The sequence below is a fragment of the Candoia aspera genome, chromosome 7 (genome assembly GCF_035149785.1).
Source record: "Candoia aspera isolate rCanAsp1 chromosome 7, rCanAsp1.hap2, whole genome shotgun sequence".
NCBI lineage: Eukaryota > Metazoa > Chordata > Lepidosauria > Squamata > Boidae > Candoia > Candoia aspera.
In genome coordinates, this window is record NC_086159.1 from 2,520,443 (window position 1) to 2,536,399 (window position 15,957).

General features: G+C 41.4%; 1 protein-coding gene across 1 annotated transcript in view; it reads left to right on the forward strand.

Moving 5' to 3' along the window:
• The window catches only part of GYS2 (glycogen synthase 2), a 32,562-nt gene extending 17,060 nt beyond the window's left edge, over positions 1-15,502 (forward strand). The window contains exons 6-16 of the mRNA XM_063308649.1: positions 1,016-1,133; positions 2,187-2,307; positions 6,545-6,651; positions 8,127-8,186; positions 9,932-10,010; positions 10,328-10,441; positions 11,012-11,138; positions 12,024-12,119; positions 12,537-12,700; positions 13,830-13,910; positions 15,027-15,502. Coding sequence (XP_063164719.1) covers positions 1,016-1,133; positions 2,187-2,307; positions 6,545-6,651; positions 8,127-8,186; positions 9,932-10,010; positions 10,328-10,441; positions 11,012-11,138; positions 12,024-12,119; positions 12,537-12,700; positions 13,830-13,910; positions 15,027-15,245 — 1,286 coding nt within the window. The 3' untranslated portion in view covers positions 15,246-15,502. The remainder of the gene's footprint in view (positions 1-1,015; positions 1,134-2,186; positions 2,308-6,544; positions 6,652-8,126; positions 8,187-9,931; positions 10,011-10,327; positions 10,442-11,011; positions 11,139-12,023; positions 12,120-12,536; positions 12,701-13,829; positions 13,911-15,026) is intronic.
• Positions 15,503-15,957: the final 455 nt, after the last annotated feature.

Below are 15,957 nucleotides of genomic sequence, written 5' to 3' on the forward strand. Positions count from 1 at the left end.
AAAATAATAAATAATATTCATATTATTTTAAATAATCAGCCTTATTCATAGAAAATTGGAGCTGAGATGCCTACTCTTCTTTTGTAAAGGCAGATTTGAAATTGGCACCTGTCAATGTGCAAAGTTGTGAAATGTGCCTATTGCTCAAAAAAGGTCAATGATCCTTGAGGAAGTAGATCATTAAGCTTGGCATTTACTCAAGGGCATTGCAGTTGACAATCTGTAGAGAATCTATACTTAGATAGAAGATAATTGCTTCCCAAATCACTGCGCCAGCATAGATTAATATGATTGTAGAGTTCAGAAATTCTGTTCAAGTATTGTTTTGCTTCAAAAGTTTAGAGCCAGGCGTGTGAGTATATGGATGTCCCCATACACATCACCATCTTTATTGTCTTTGATGAGCTGGAAATCAGTTGCCTAGAGTGAGGAGACTGATAGAACTATGGAGAACTCTGTTTTGCATAAAATTCTGGAAAATCAGGAATCCAAATTAGAGGGGAAGCCAACATGTATACAGAAGGGCTCCCGACACAAACAGTTGTCCTTCCACTCAGAGGGTAGTGGGTCAATAATGGAAAAGGATGGCGCTAATGTGCTCATCCCTACTTTCTCTTCCTTGCCTGAATGAAAAAAGTTGCTAGATATTCCCCAAAAGTTGCACCTTTAATTTTTGTGCAAATAATGAATTTTCAGCAGGTAGAGCCAGAAATATAGAAAGTTGTCATATCCAAGATCAGATCACATAATGTCTGCACTAACAACAGATCTCCCAAGTTCTATGTGTGTTTCTTCTTAGACCTTTTAAACTTGACAGGAATTGAACCTGGCTTCTTTTTCACGCAGACCAGATGCTTCCATATAGAGTTAAGGATCTCCCTCTTTAGGACTGTCCAGCCGGAGTTAGAAAAGCGATGTACATATCTTTACATTCCAATTCCTGAAGAATCAGCTCTGCTTCTTATCCCAGCCATGATTACATCACTAAATTCACCCTTTCTTTTCTTTTAACCAGATGTTATCACTCCCAATGGCCTCAACATCAAGAAATTCTCAGCTATGCATGAATTCCAGAATTTGCACGCCACCTATAAAGCTAGGATCCAAGAATTCGTTCGAGGTCATTTCTATGGGTATGATCTCCCTTTCAGAATGGCTACTTGGGATGCTCCAAAACCTAAGAGCAGACGAGAGATGCTATATTGCAACTAAGCAGATGAAGAAGAAAAAATGGCATATGTATACCATCTCCTCCTCTAGGGGGAGATGGGTGGTGATAAAAATTTGACAGACAAACAAACAAATAAGATAAAATCTTGCAAATTAGTTTGCAATATATTCACCATTTTTTCTTCTCCGTCCAAGATGTTAGGATCTTTCTCGGCAACAGATCCTACTCTGTGGATGTTGGATTAGGAGATTTGCCAAGCTGTTTTGACCCTTCTCCACTGCAAAGAGAGATGAATTACTGGGTATTTGGTAAAAACAGGGAGCAGAACCTTCTCCTGCTTTGCTAGCCACTTTCCCCTCTTGGAATCCAAAATCCTCAAGAGCACCTCATGCTAACTAGGCTAAAATGGGCTGGATAGTTAATGATCTAGCATGCTGAGAGAACCTAACCGTTGTATTAGCCTGTTGCTGAACCAGGCCTTCATGCTGAACCATAATTTGGGCATAGCGTGCTATGTGAATGCAGAAATTTATTATATTAACCTGGGTTTAGCATGTTGTGTGAAAACCCAGTCAGTATGCATGAGACTGGCAGCCAAAATTGGCAAGAAGGGTCATGGTTAATCCATCTCTTAATCCTGTCCCGCAAATTATTCCTCTGGAGAAGTAGGAGTCGGGGTTCCCCGGCCTATGTTTGCGACTGAATTTTTAGTAGAATGTTTGAAACAGTCTAATGCATGTATTCACGAGTTCTTTTCTGATGAGGATTATCTATTGGGGGATTTTTCTGTTCCTTCAAGGCATTCCTTCTGCCTTGTATCAGTGGGCCCCATGGGGAGATCAGGTGCTTCTTTGCTATTCAGGGTACGCATATAGCTGAAAGCAAGATAGGGAATTCTCAGCTCCCAATGTTGTTGCTAGACATCTGTGACCTTCGTTCAGCACCACAGATGGTGTGTGTGTGTTTGTTTGAACAACTGTTTGCAGCACTGTGCACTTGTTTGCTCTCTTTTCAGCCATCTTGATTTCAACCTTGAAAGGACCTTGTTTTTCTTCATTGCTGGGAGATACGAGTTTTCAAACAAAGGAGCTGACATGTTTTTAGAGGCCTTATCAAGATTAAATTTCCTACTAAGGGTAAGAAAGAGGATAGGCATCTCAGAAGCTCCCATAGTTAGTCATAGGGAGAGGGATGGTGGGTCAGACCAAAATTCAACATTGCATACCCCAGATGGCCAACCAGATACCTTTGGGGAGCTCAGATACATGGCATCCTTCTGTGGATATTCCTGAGCAGTTGATACTGAAAGCCACATTGCTTCCATCGGTAGAAGTGGACTTATCTCATTGAGAGGTAGTTAAACAGGATCTTAATATCCTAAAGCCATCAAGTCTAGCCCCCTGTTCAGAAGAACCCTACTTAAAGTAGGTTCCATTACTTTACTTCCATTACTGACTGTTGTTCTACCCGCACTCTGGCATGATACAGAACTTGTGTCAACTTTTTCCTGCATTACCTCTTTTTAGTTATTTGAAGAATGCTGTCATACCTCCCCCTCAAACTTTTTCTTCTGAAGGCTAAATGTAACCAACTCCTTTGATCTTTCTTTATAGGAGTTAATATCTAATCCCATTACCATTTTTGTTGCCATTCTCTGAATCTGCCCAGTTCATCTGGCTCCTTATACTTCAGTAACCCCAAACTGGACACAATATTCAAGGTGGGGTCTGACCAGTGCAAAATAAAATGAATGATTATTTCTGATGATCTGAAAACTATACTTCTGTTGAAACCGCCAGAAGTGCGTGGGCCTATTTCGAAGCTGGGTTGTTTCACTGACTCATATTCAGCAAGATAATCAACTATTTCTTCAAGAACTTTTTCACAAGCATTATTACCTAGTCCAGTATTTCCCATCATGTACCTGGGCCACTGATTTCTGTTCCATAAGTGAAGAACTTTGAATTTAACTTAAATTTCCTTCTATTATTTTCAGTCAATTTCTGGAACCAGACAAGCTCCTTTTAAATGTGATTGCTGTCTTCTAGGTATTAAACTACCCCATCCAATGTTGTCTGATCTGCAAGTTTGTTAAACATTTCCTCTTCATTTAAGTCACTGAGAGGAACAGATTCCTATAAAATCAAGAACTTCAGCATTACAGTCACTTCTCCCCAACATTTCAGTTACTTTCATTCCTTGACAAAGTCTTCCCATCGTCAAGTCAAACTTAGCTCTTTCTCCATTGTCTGAAGGAGAAGGTTGTCTTAACAACATAAGCTAGAAATTTTCTGGAAGGATAAAGCTTGGCAGAATTGGTCTCTCTCGAGATATTAAAATGGTATTTCCCCATTACTATTACTTTTTGCCTCTCTAAAAAATCTGCAATTTTCTTTTCATCTCTCCTCTGTAGTTGGCAGGCAATAGTAGATACCAATAACAATACCGGTTTTCCTTTTTCTCCCCCTTATTTTAATGCAAATGCTGTCTATAAGTTTACTCATTGGGATGTCTGATCAGTAAAGGTAATTTTAACATGTACCGCATTTAACCCTCTTCTTTTTTAAAAAGTATTTTCCTTTTGAAAACAAGTTGCTCCAGTTGCTGTGGTTCAATCACGGGAACCACCCCTCCAGGTTTCTGCTATTTCATCGTATGTGCCTTTCTGTAGTAATTGCTCGAGTACATCGGGTCACTTTTTCATGCTCAGAGTGTCCAGAGAATAAGGCCATGAACTTTATGAATCGATGTTCTTATTTATTTTTAATGAATTATTTAATAATCTCTGTTCAAGCAAGACTTCTATCTTCTACTGCTCACAAATCTTACTTCCAAAGGTTTGTTTCAAATCCTTATGATATTTAGTTTAAAACTCTCCTGATTAAACTTGCCCTACTTTGGCTGAATAGAATAGAATAGAATAGAATAGAATAGAATAGAATTACTTTATTGGCCAAGTATGATTAGACATACAAGGAATTTGACTTCAGTGGAAGAGCTATCAATATATTTACACAACATCAAAAATAAACAATAGTAAAGTGATAATGTTATTTACTGAAACTATATGATCAAGAAAGAAAAAAAATTGAAGGAAAGTAATACTACGGCTATTAACTAACACACACTCATATTTAAAGGGAGAATTAAGGGACAATATACTGCATCTGTTGTCTAACATATGTTCACATTTAACAGAGCATGACCGGTCACATCTTAGCAGTCATGTCTTACCATGCATTGTCAATCATTATATCATAAAAACATTTTTATCAATCTTGACGAGGTGAACCCATGTCGTGTCAGCAATCCATCATCTAGAGAACTCAGCCCACGGTCAAGGAACCACATCTGTCCCATTCACACTACGTTGATAGGCAGTCATCCATTGCAGCGTTCTTCTTTCCCGTTCCAGCCCTGGGATGGATGAGAAGTCCACCCGAGCCCACAGACTCTTGAAGGTTTTTCCTAGATTTCAAAATTCTTGGAGTTATAGTTGTAGCTGTTGTTTGCAGTATTATTGGTCCCAGTATGGAAAAACAAGGCAGGGGAATTGTCTCTGGATTTGATAATTATTCTGTTGCCTTACTGATCCTTAGCCCTAACAGACAGCATACTTCATAACTGGTGGGTCCAGTTGGCACTCAACTTGTTTTAATTACTTGTTTTAATTACTTATGGCACTAAGTCATCAACTGCCATGACCCTTCTCTTTCTTCTTGAAGGATGTAGCTGTATCCCTCTGCTCTTCATGGATCTACTGTCCAATCTCATGTTCTGCAGTGCCTTCTCTTTCTTCCCTGAATGCTCAGAACCTGATTTCTTTTCTTATGAAGATCTGAAAGCTGTTTCTCAACTCCAGTGCTACAGTATATCTTCTAGCTTCTGATTTCTTCTTTTGCACTTCAGTTTGATTCTCTTCTTTATGGAGCATTGCTTCTGTCAGCTGCTGTAGCAGAGTTTACTTTGTATTTGATAAGTCTTATAAATCTGGATTCTCTGCCATGAGCTGAAGGTTGAACGCTCATTGCTTCTGTCCTCTTAAAGTACAAACTTGCACTTGTTCCTAGATTTGTTTTTAAGCAGAAGCACAAATATGCCATAAATTCTGACCTGCAAAACTTATGGCATATTTGTGCTTCTGCTTAAAAACAAATCTGACATGGCAGGTCAGAACTGTAGATTCCCATACATTTATTTTCACTTTTGTTTTCTTAATATCTAATATACTAATAGAAGGTTTTTTTTAAAAAATCTTTTATTGTTTCCTTCTCAGATTAGCTGAATTTAAACCCTTGATTTAGAAAATAGGAAAATTCATAAATTTCTCCTCCTGCCTCTACTCAAACTGCATTGGCAAACTCCTGTTACTGTCCCTTTTTGCTCACAAAGTACGTTCATTCCCTGAAAACTGGCTAACTTATATTCCTGATTTAGTCTCTGCTTACTCAGCAAGGAGCAATCACTCAGTCACCTATAGCCTTACTTTCCAGCTCTCAGAACATAAAACTTGCAAAGTGCAGCTGCTCAAGAGATGATATTTACCCTTCGGAACTGAGTACACAGTCCCTCAGACACAGAGCTTATCCAATCATTTTCCTCTCTTTCTTTAATTTCAGATAGGCCACTGAAACCCTTTTGTTCTGCATGGCTCCCCCCGCCTCTTTAATTACAGTTTTCACTGTTTATTATTTCCTGTTCTTATTTTTGCTCCATTGTTGTCTTTGGTTTTTAAAATTATTTTAAAATCTAAATAGCTAGGCCCCGCTGGGGCCCTTTCTGGATTGAAAGGTGATTTGAAAATGAGTTTAAAGCAGACAAGCAGTATATAGCCATCATGAGTTGTAATTATCTCCTCCATGAATTTGATGTTAATTCACTTTCAAAGCAGCCCAGATCAGTAGCTGCCAGTTACAGCAGCAGACAGGACTTATTTAGAGCTTTTACAACTGCTGAGTCAATGTACTTTTCACCCAACCTTCAGTCAACAGAAAACTGGTATGAAATTTGCTATTTCTGCTGCCGGCTCCTGTCTCTATTGCTTTTGCTTGCCATAAATGCAGTCCTAAGACTTCTCTCCAAGTTAATGGGTGACCAAACCCAGCCGATCTTGCAGACGTGGAAGCTGCCCCAGATGATGCTGGAATCAGAGGAAAAAGACTATTTTAATACCACCCCAGCTAAGGATGATTTCAGCCTATCTCATTCATGGCCTGGGGATGAGATAGAGCAGAAAAGCGATGTCTCCGGGGCCCATTTGTGCAATGATTAGGTTCACGTGGGGACATGGCCTAAAACACAGAAACGAGAAAGGCAGTAGAAGGGGAGGGAAATATCCTTACTCCTGCTCAGAAGGGTGTTTTCCTCTTTTAGGTGCACAGAAGCGATGTCACAGTTGTTGTATTCTTTATAATGCCAGCAAATACCAACAATTTCAACGTGGAGACGCTGAAAGGCCAAGCAGTCCGGAAACAGCTCTGGTAAACATCTTCCTTTCGGTTCTGAAGTGACAAAGCAAGTTAATCATTGACTGATCCTGAGAAGAGGGATAAAACCGAAAGGATTTCCTTTTCTTCGTTTGTCCACATGGGTGGCAGGCTGCACGGTTCAAGTGGGAAGTCAAGGAGAGGATTTTGTTAAAGGTTTCTCTCTGGTGGGCTGGTCTATGACAGGCAGAGGGCTGGTTGTTTTGTTTTTGTTTTTAAAGATGGCAGAACATAGAGGAGAAAATCAGATCCACCTACTGGAGTGAAACTGAGACTGTACCATGCCAAAAACCCTTCTTCTGAACAACTATTATTGTGGCTACCATTAACTGCATTGCATTTACTGTATACAGGTAGTCCTCGACTTACGACCATTTGTTTAACAACAGTCCAAAGTTATGACAGCTTCAGAACGGGTGCTTTATGGCCTGTAAAGCACTTCCAAGCATCACAAAAGTTGCACGCACACCCGGTCACATAATTGCACTTTGGGTGCTTGGCAACCAGCTCGCATTTACAACTGGTTGCTGAGTCCTGTGGTCATGTGATTGCATTGTGCAACTTTTTTGCCATTTTCCAGCAAAAAACGCAAATTGGGGAAGCTGGATTCGCTTAACGGCTGCCGTAAAAATGGTTGTAAAATCAGGTCCAGTCCTGTGGTGACTCAACTTGTGACCGCAGCAACTTACAATGGAAATCCCAGTCCCAATTGTGGTCGTAAATTGAGGACTACCTGTGTACTGTCTTTCCTGTGGATGCACAAGGAAACTTTCACCGGAGTTTGTCTTAATTTTAACTCTACAAGAACCACCCTGTGAGATGGGTTGGGTTGACAGAGTTCCATGGTCAAGTGAGGAGTTGCTCCTGGTCTCGGTGGAAGAAAGAGATTGAAATCTCTCAAATGTGGAAGTTGTTAGGTAGTTACGACAACATACGAAGTCTTTAATGGGATTGCTTGACTTGTTTCATTTGCTGTGAGTCCCTAGGCATTGTGGCTTGTAAATGAATGGACTGTGGGTTAATGCAATGAGCAAATGCAACCATTGTAGTTTATGCAACCATGGTTAAAGCAAACTATGGCTTAGCCTTCATTTTCTTTCATCATTAACGGGGAGGGACTTTGTAGAGGAAATAAAAAACCTGCAGTTTTTAGAAGGAGAAGGACAGCTCAAGTCAGCAAGGATCTTGTGGGACTTTGGTAGGGGGAAAGTATCTGAGATGGAGAAATGAAATTGTGTCCTGGTAGGAGTACTTATTGTTCATTTCCACTGTGAACCTTTTCCAGGTTTATGAATGAACCAAAATTACACAAATGACCCTGATATCAAGCCCAGCAGCATCCCACCTAAAACATTTCTCTGATTGGGGAAATGAGTAGCAAGTCAACAGAACTCAGACTGTAGTTGGAGAAACCAGGGGAGGTGAAAAAAGGGGTCTGCTCCTTTACATTCTGTTTTACTCTTTGTTAGGGACACCGCACATTCAGTGAAGGAAAAATTTGGTAAGAAACTCTATGAAGCACTGCTAAGGTGAGAATTCAGCAGAGTTATGTACCTGTGCAAACTTATTTGCTTCCGATACAGATAACACAGATAACAAAGGATGTGCGACTTCATTTCATCTGTGTTTTATATTTGGAAGATGATTTGATGTAGAAATTAATATGGAATATCCATGAACTGCCTATGTTTATGTCTGATGACACATCCGCAGTTGTCACTCACTGTGGATCAGTGTTTGTCAACATTGACAACTTTAAGATGTGTGGACTTCAACTCCCAGAATTCCCCAGCCAGCATGCGTGTTCTGGAGACAGAACTATCATTATATACAATTTTGTGTTTCGTTACGGTTTGCTATTTTCTAGAATTGGTCTTCAGCTTTCAAATGTGTCCAGGTCCAGTCTCTGCACAGTCCTGGAGAAATGTCTTCCATGGAACCTTGGAGAAGCACTGCTACTGATGACTGAACTTACACCTATTATTCCCAGGCAGAGAAATACCCTTGTATTTTTTTCTCTACCGATTCTCATTCAGTCTGCTGCAAGAACGGACAGCTGCAATTTATTTCAAAAGAGAATGAAAACTCAGTGAAATAGGTGAAGGGTGCACACACATCCAGGTTTTCATGGTGCAAATCTTTTCCAGCTGTCTACAGCACCCTGGCTTCCATTATATCCCAAGGATGGCAAATGTTGGGGAGATCTTCTCCCCTGGGGCCTCTTCATTAGCAGGGGCAGCAGACAGCCCTGCTCTTCAGACGTGGTTGGAGAATTTCTCTCTCCCTTGGAGAAATCCGTCCAATTTCTCTGCCTGCAGACTGAGTGGGAAATTTCAAAGGGGCATTTGGATCTACTTCTAAAATGGATCAATGGCCTGACTTGACTAAAGTGGGATGGGGGAGACCTATGCTCAGATGAAGCTCATTGGGTGATTTTCAACCAGTCTCAGCCTAGCTATCTCCCACCAGATATGGCACCTTGAGCACTCAAAAAAAAAAGTAGGGTATAAATGCAACAAACCAACCAATGAGTAAATAATCAACAGGTAAGTATACTTGGGAGAGCTTCCTAAAGGCAGGGAGCCACAACCAAGAAGTATCTTCCAAATGATTGACTTTGAACATCACAGATTCCCGGAGGAGGGACTCAGGGCCATAGGACACGGCCAGGTTGGTGTAAGTGAAGATGTTCCCTTCTCCATCATCTTGCAGCTGTACTTCGAACCGAATTTCAGAGAGAGGTAGGGTCCTCAGGCCTGACCCATGCTTACAGCTGAAGTAGCTTTAAAGATAGCTCCGTGCGGGGACTCAGTAGGGAGACTGCTGTTAGCTGTGGACGTTGGCCTCATCTTCAAGTATATTTGCTCAGGGAGAAGTGATGCTGTGTGAAATGGGACTTATGCCTTAATAAATGGACAGTACATGGGAGGACCGCTTGAAAAAAATGCAGTACAGGTGCTTTGGAGTAAGTTGCACTGAGCTCCGTGGGGTTTGAACTGGCCCAGGAAACCATAGGGTTACTGTACACTATTAATTTTATTTATTTATTTATCTGTCTATGACATTTATCACTGCCCATCTCCCAAAACGGACTCTGGGCAGTTTACAATTAATCCCAGAAGTCAATTTCAAAGGCTTGGAGGAGATGGGATATACTACTACTTCCTCTCCTCCTCCTCCTCCTCCTCCTCCTCCTGTCTTCTTCTTCTTCTTCTTCTTCTTCTCCTTCTCCTTCTCCTTCTTCACTAAGGAGTTAATTTTCTTACATCCACAGAGGAGAAATCCCTGATATGAACAAGATCATAGACCGTGATGACCTAACTATTATGAAGCGAGCCATCTATTCCACCCAGGTGTGTTTTTTGCAATACTTTCCAAAATTGATGACTGTTATTTGAGCAAGAAGGTACGTATTTTGTGTCTCAGCTATACTAAATCAGCCTGCGGATGGATGTGATTTCCATGACGGAATATTCCTTCTGCAGTAAAAACTATTATGCCACAGAAAAGACTTCCAGCACATTTTCTACATCTTTCGACGGACTGACTGAGAGCTTCTACAAAACACAATCACACAAGTCCCTGCCTCCAGTTTGAAGGACTGTAACCCAGGTTTACATCCTTAATGCACTTTGGGTCTGTACAATGGGCTTCTTTCGTTTCATTGCAGCGGCAGAGCCTCCCACCGGTGACAACGCACAACATGATTGATGACTCCGGCGATCCAATCCTGAGCACCATTAGACGTATTGGTTTGTTCAATAATCGAACTGATCGAGTGAAGGTATTAAGATAAGCTTCTTATCTCTCCCGGCTTTTTTGAATAGAGTGGTCTTATGATGCAACCTGTAGAAGATGAAGACAATGCCCAAAGGAGGACAGGATTCCCCTGTTCAGGTCAGGAAAGATCCCACAAGAGAGACAGAAGGGCTGAGAAAAAAGTCAGAGGTTGAAATTAAGGAACCAAGCATCTCAGCAGACCAGGATGCCTCTGAGAAGTTTGAGCTCAAGAACTGAACTGAAATGAAATGAAATCTTAATAATTCTTTCTCATTATTTGGATGTATTTCAAGGGAAAGTTCCTTCCAGGGTGGCAGACACCACTTCAGTCCCAGTTTCACCATCATAGCAGCACTGACAATATTAATGCAAATTTTTTGTCCTTAAAACTGATCACAAACCATAAATATAGTAACAGAATTCTCAGAAACGTCCTTCAGCCCACCCCACCCCACCCCACCTCACTCCCGCCAAGATAACGGCTTCTCTATTCTCAGCTTGACAGTCCTTCAGCATCCCTGCTGGGAAGACCAAGTAATGTGAATTTTCTTGACTTCTTCTTTCTCCTCTGCAGGTCATCCTGCATCCTGAATTTCTTTCTTCAACTAGTCCATTATTACCGATGGACTATGAAGAGTTTGTCAGAGGTTGCCATCTTGGGGTCTTCCCATCATATTATGAACCCTGGGGATATACTCCAGGTAAGCAAATGATAGGCTGAATCATTTTCATACATCACTTATTTAAAATTACCAGATATCTAAAGCTAGCTAATAACTTTAGCCAGTGGAATTCACTGTCAGAAATGGAAAGCTGAGGTACTCAGGGTGGACACAGCTACTGTATGGGTGACTGTTAACTTTAATAGCCAAGCAGAACCTTCATATTCAACCTTCATATTCAAAGCCAGTATATAATAACAACAACTGAGTAACAACTGGAAACAGGATAGGTGATAGCTTCATTCTGTTCTAGTACATATTTCATAAAGTGTTTTGCTAGCCAAGTTTAGACCCAGGATATTGCAACAGCCTTCAATCCACCCACCCACCCACCCACCCACCCACCCACCCACTCACCCACCCACTTTCCTTCCTTCCTTCCTTCCTTCCTTCCTTCCTTCCTTCCTTCCTTCCTTCCTTCCTTCCTATTTGAGTTGTCTTACCTCTTCAAGCAATCCAATATAAAAATGCAAAGATAAACATCTATCAATTAATGCACAGCTAATGAATTGATTGATATTTAAATGTCTGGCTCAAAAGTGGTGTCTTCATTGATTTTCTGCTGGCAAATGGAGAGGGGCCAAGCAATTCCAGAGGGAACCATGCAAGAGAAGGTCTTTCCCCACATGCTGGAGAAAAAGACTCTGAAAACTGTTCAGAAAGGCCTTCCTTGAAAATCTTAATTTGTGCTGCTGTTTTAACACAATTCACTTACATCAAGCCCAATATCTCTAGTGGTGCAAATCTGGAAAAAAACAAACAAAACAAAACTGGTGCATGGTTTCTGTGACACTCCTACTTCTGGTGTGATGCTGCAGATTGGTTTGTTGGTCTGAAATTCTCCTCACCGTTGTCTTTTCACAGCTGAATGCACCGTCATGGGAATCCCCAGTGTTACCACAAACCTGTCTGGATTCGGCTGTTTCATGCAGGAGCATGTAGCTGACCCGGCTGCTTATGGTAAGAGGACTCAGGGTACCACCAGGTGACCTCATTAAAGTTCAACTGTCCAGCCTGTGAACTGTTCGATACATATGTCAGCATCACCATTGCTGCTCAGATGACCGAGCCCTGTTTTGACGCCATAACAAGGTTGGAAAAGTGTTCCTGTGTCGACAATTTTAATATAGGAATCATTTTAGTGATCGGGATGGCAAAATGTAAGCTTATCATGTTCGAATTCCGTTGAAATTTTTTTTAAAAGGAGGAGGAGGAGAATGCAGTTTGGCTAAACAAAAGTTGAACATCCCTACTTTGTAACAGAATGAATGGTGTAGATACTGTCATTATTAGGCATAACGACTGATGGAATGGAGACCTTCAAAGGTCAAAAAAAGCAGCAACATGTGTCCAATCAACCCCATTTGCCTCTCTCAGGCATTTACATTGTGGACCGGCGATTCCGTTCTCCGGATGAGTCTTGCAATCAGCTGACTCAGTTCTTGTACGGATTCTGCCAACAGTCACGACGGCAGAGAATTGTCCAGAGAAACCGAACAGAAAGGCTTTCAGATCTGCTGGACTGGAGATATTTAGGGCGAGTAAGTAAAGTTGACAGAGTCTTGGTTTAGATTCTTTTCTGGCAGGGGTATCTTCAAGTGTGGTCCAAAATGTTAAGGTGACAGCCATGGCGGTCCATGCGAAGCTTTGCTCAGTTTTTATGGGTGTTGCGCTGTTGTGGCTTTGATTGCAACACTGTGGTTGGTATCTTGACCTATTGTTACCATATCCTGCAGACATCCCTATTATATCCACATAAGATATAACAACTGTATGGCTTTTCTTCTGTTGGATAGACAATATCATGCTTAAAGTTAATCAAGTCTCATGGACAGAGCTAATTACTGTACGAAGGAACCAAACTGACTTCACATCCATATCGTTTCTTACCTTGATTACTGCAGTCTCCTCTCTGGTTGTATTTCTGTCTGGTCCTGGATAGAGAACGATCTCCTAGTAATATCTCAAAGGGTTTTATGGTCTCTGTCTTCTAGGTCTTATTAGCTGGAATCCTCACATTACTAGGTGTAATCCAAGGGTGGGCAACGTGCATTCATTCAGAAGTTGCAAATCTGCAACTCACAGCAGTCCCAATCAGTATTGCCAACGGTGAAGGATTTTGTCATTTAGCAACATCTGGAAGATCATATTGCCCTTCCAGTTGTAATCTGAAATCTAAATGACACCTAATATATTAAACTTGGACCTTTTCCTCTACAACATTTTAAGAAGTTGACCATGTAGACTTCATGATTTCAAGTCAGGTTTTGTTTTCTTCCCCAGTCCACCCCAATTTATTTGATGAAGAAAAGACTTATCCGTAACTTTGTCCATATTATTATTCAGGGTTTATGGTATGAAAGGTAATGTCATAATATTTGCCTAATTGTCGAATCTGGAAGTTTGTAGTTTATCTGCAAGAAGCATCTGTAAAAATAAAGTAACAGATGAATTCCAAAATCCTAAATTTCAAGAGGTGAAGGGATACAATGATCAAGTACCTCTTTCTGAGCTTGGTAGATCGCACATTTGCAATTTGCAGTTCCTAAAATTTAATAGCTACTCTCTCTGTGATTAGAACATTGTTACATTTTCTCTTGATCTGTACTTCAGAGTCCAGTGTTGTTTGGGCTATTTAATTTGCAGATTTCTCTCTGTCTTCTTTTGCAGTATTATATGCATGCCAGACACTTAGCTCTGAGTCGGACATTTCCTGAACAATTTGAGATGGAACCAAATGCTCCACCCAAGGTAATCATTTTTAAATGTAACCATTAACAGGCAAATAGTAGTGATAATAAACATGTCATGATATCTTTTGTATAGATAGACAGCCAGTATGGTGTAGTGGTTAAAGGCACCAGGCTAGAAACTGGGAGACCGTGAGTTCTAGTCCTGCCTTAGGACAAAGCCAGCTGGGTGACCTTGGGCCAGTCACTTTCTCTCAGCCCTAGGAAGGAGGCAATGGCAGACCACTTCTAAAAAACCTGCCAAGAAAACTTCCGGGACTAGTCCAGGCAGTCGCCAGGAGTCAACACTGACGTGAAGGCACCCCCACAAAAAACCTTCACATGAAGGAGATCTGGCCCTTTCCATTGGGTTGTTTTCTCTTGCTTAGCTTCTATGCTAGATTTCCAATTATTTAACCATGTTCAGCCAAATATAGTTACAGCTTCATCACTAACCCCATTAATAAGGAGATGTCCCAAGACAGAATTTATGTTGTCTCTTCCTTCCATGCTTCCTATTTCACGATGCCTGAAGAGGAGTTACCTAGATCTAAAATGTTCAATTCTGGGTGCTTCAGGTCCACATGGGGAGCTATAAGAACTGCAACTTCAAATATCTTGAGGCTATTGAAACAGTTCCAGGTTCTGGGGTGGCTCTGCCTAGCCAGGTTGGTCACTGAGCTCTTCCTGTTTCACCTAGGACCTTATGCCCTTCCCTGACTCTAGAATTAGGTCTATGGAGCAATTCCAGACTCAGGGAAGGGCATAAGGTCCTAAATTCCTGAGCCCTATAGCTAGGCTTGGAGACTCAGAAAAATAGAAGATGAGGACAGCTTAGAGGTGTGTTTTGGGTCCAGCTAGAATTCCGAGGTCTTAGTAGTTGCCCAAGCATGCTGAATCTGGTATTAGGCCTATCTTGAATACTATAGTGTTTCAAATCTCCCAGGCTACCGTATATAACAGGGGTGGATAACCTGCTATGTTCTAGATTATCTGGACTTCAGCTTTTAGCAACCTTAGCTGGTATGGCCAATGGCAAGGGATTGTGAGAGTCGTTAACCAGAACATTTGGAAAGGAGCATGTGGCCTACTCCCCCTTCCACATACTGAATATTTCCTTCTTTTACTCATTTTACAGACTGAAGGTTTTCGATATCCCCGTCCTTCATCTGTTCCTCCCTCACCTTCCGTTTCTCAGCACAACAGCCCTCACCAAAGCGATGAGGAAGTTGAAGATGATGAAAGATATGATGAGGAGGAAGAGGCTGAGAGGGATAGGCAAAACATAAAGTCTCCCTTCTCCTTTGGTGCTATGCCGAGGGGGAAGAAGAAACAGCATGGGGAATACAGGAACTAATCCACCTTTTCTTTCTTCGTGGCCTTGAATGGATGCTGCTTTCTCAGATATATGCATGTCAACCTCAAGGCCAGATGGCTATACTGGGCAGAAAAGAAGTGTCAGTGAATGCTACGTGAACCAAATATCTGAAATAGTTTGAATTCCCACTTTTCCCTACTGTCAGTAATCCTGATAGCATCTTTTTTTCTTTCCCTGCCCTCTTCAGAGTTGGAAGAAACGTAGAAGACGGTATTAAAGATTAGGGTTGCATCTTGGCTCTTGCTTTGCTATTGTTGAATATCTTGTCGGAGATCAAAGGGTTTGTGGCCTGTTAAGTTTATGGGCAAAGAAAACCACAGTGGTTAGAGCCACTGGTGATGCCATTACTATATTGCAGTTGTACACATGCAAGGTCTGAAGGTTCATATTTTGGAAGCACAAAGGACAGGCCTTTCAGAGCCTTTCAACCTTGACGATTAGATATGGCCTCCAGACACTGGGGGGCAGTCTATCTCTACACCCTAGGTGCACAGGAGCAACAATGGAAGAGGACGGCCGCCTTGACCTCCTCTTAGTGAGATGCAGCTAGTGAGCCACCATGTGAAATTGAACGCGGGCCAGATGGGCCTAGGCCCCTTCTAGTGGGACAGTTCTAATGTTCTCATGCTGACTCCGAGAGATACAAAACATAAACAACCTCTTCTGAATAGCCCAATAACTTTTTAGAGAA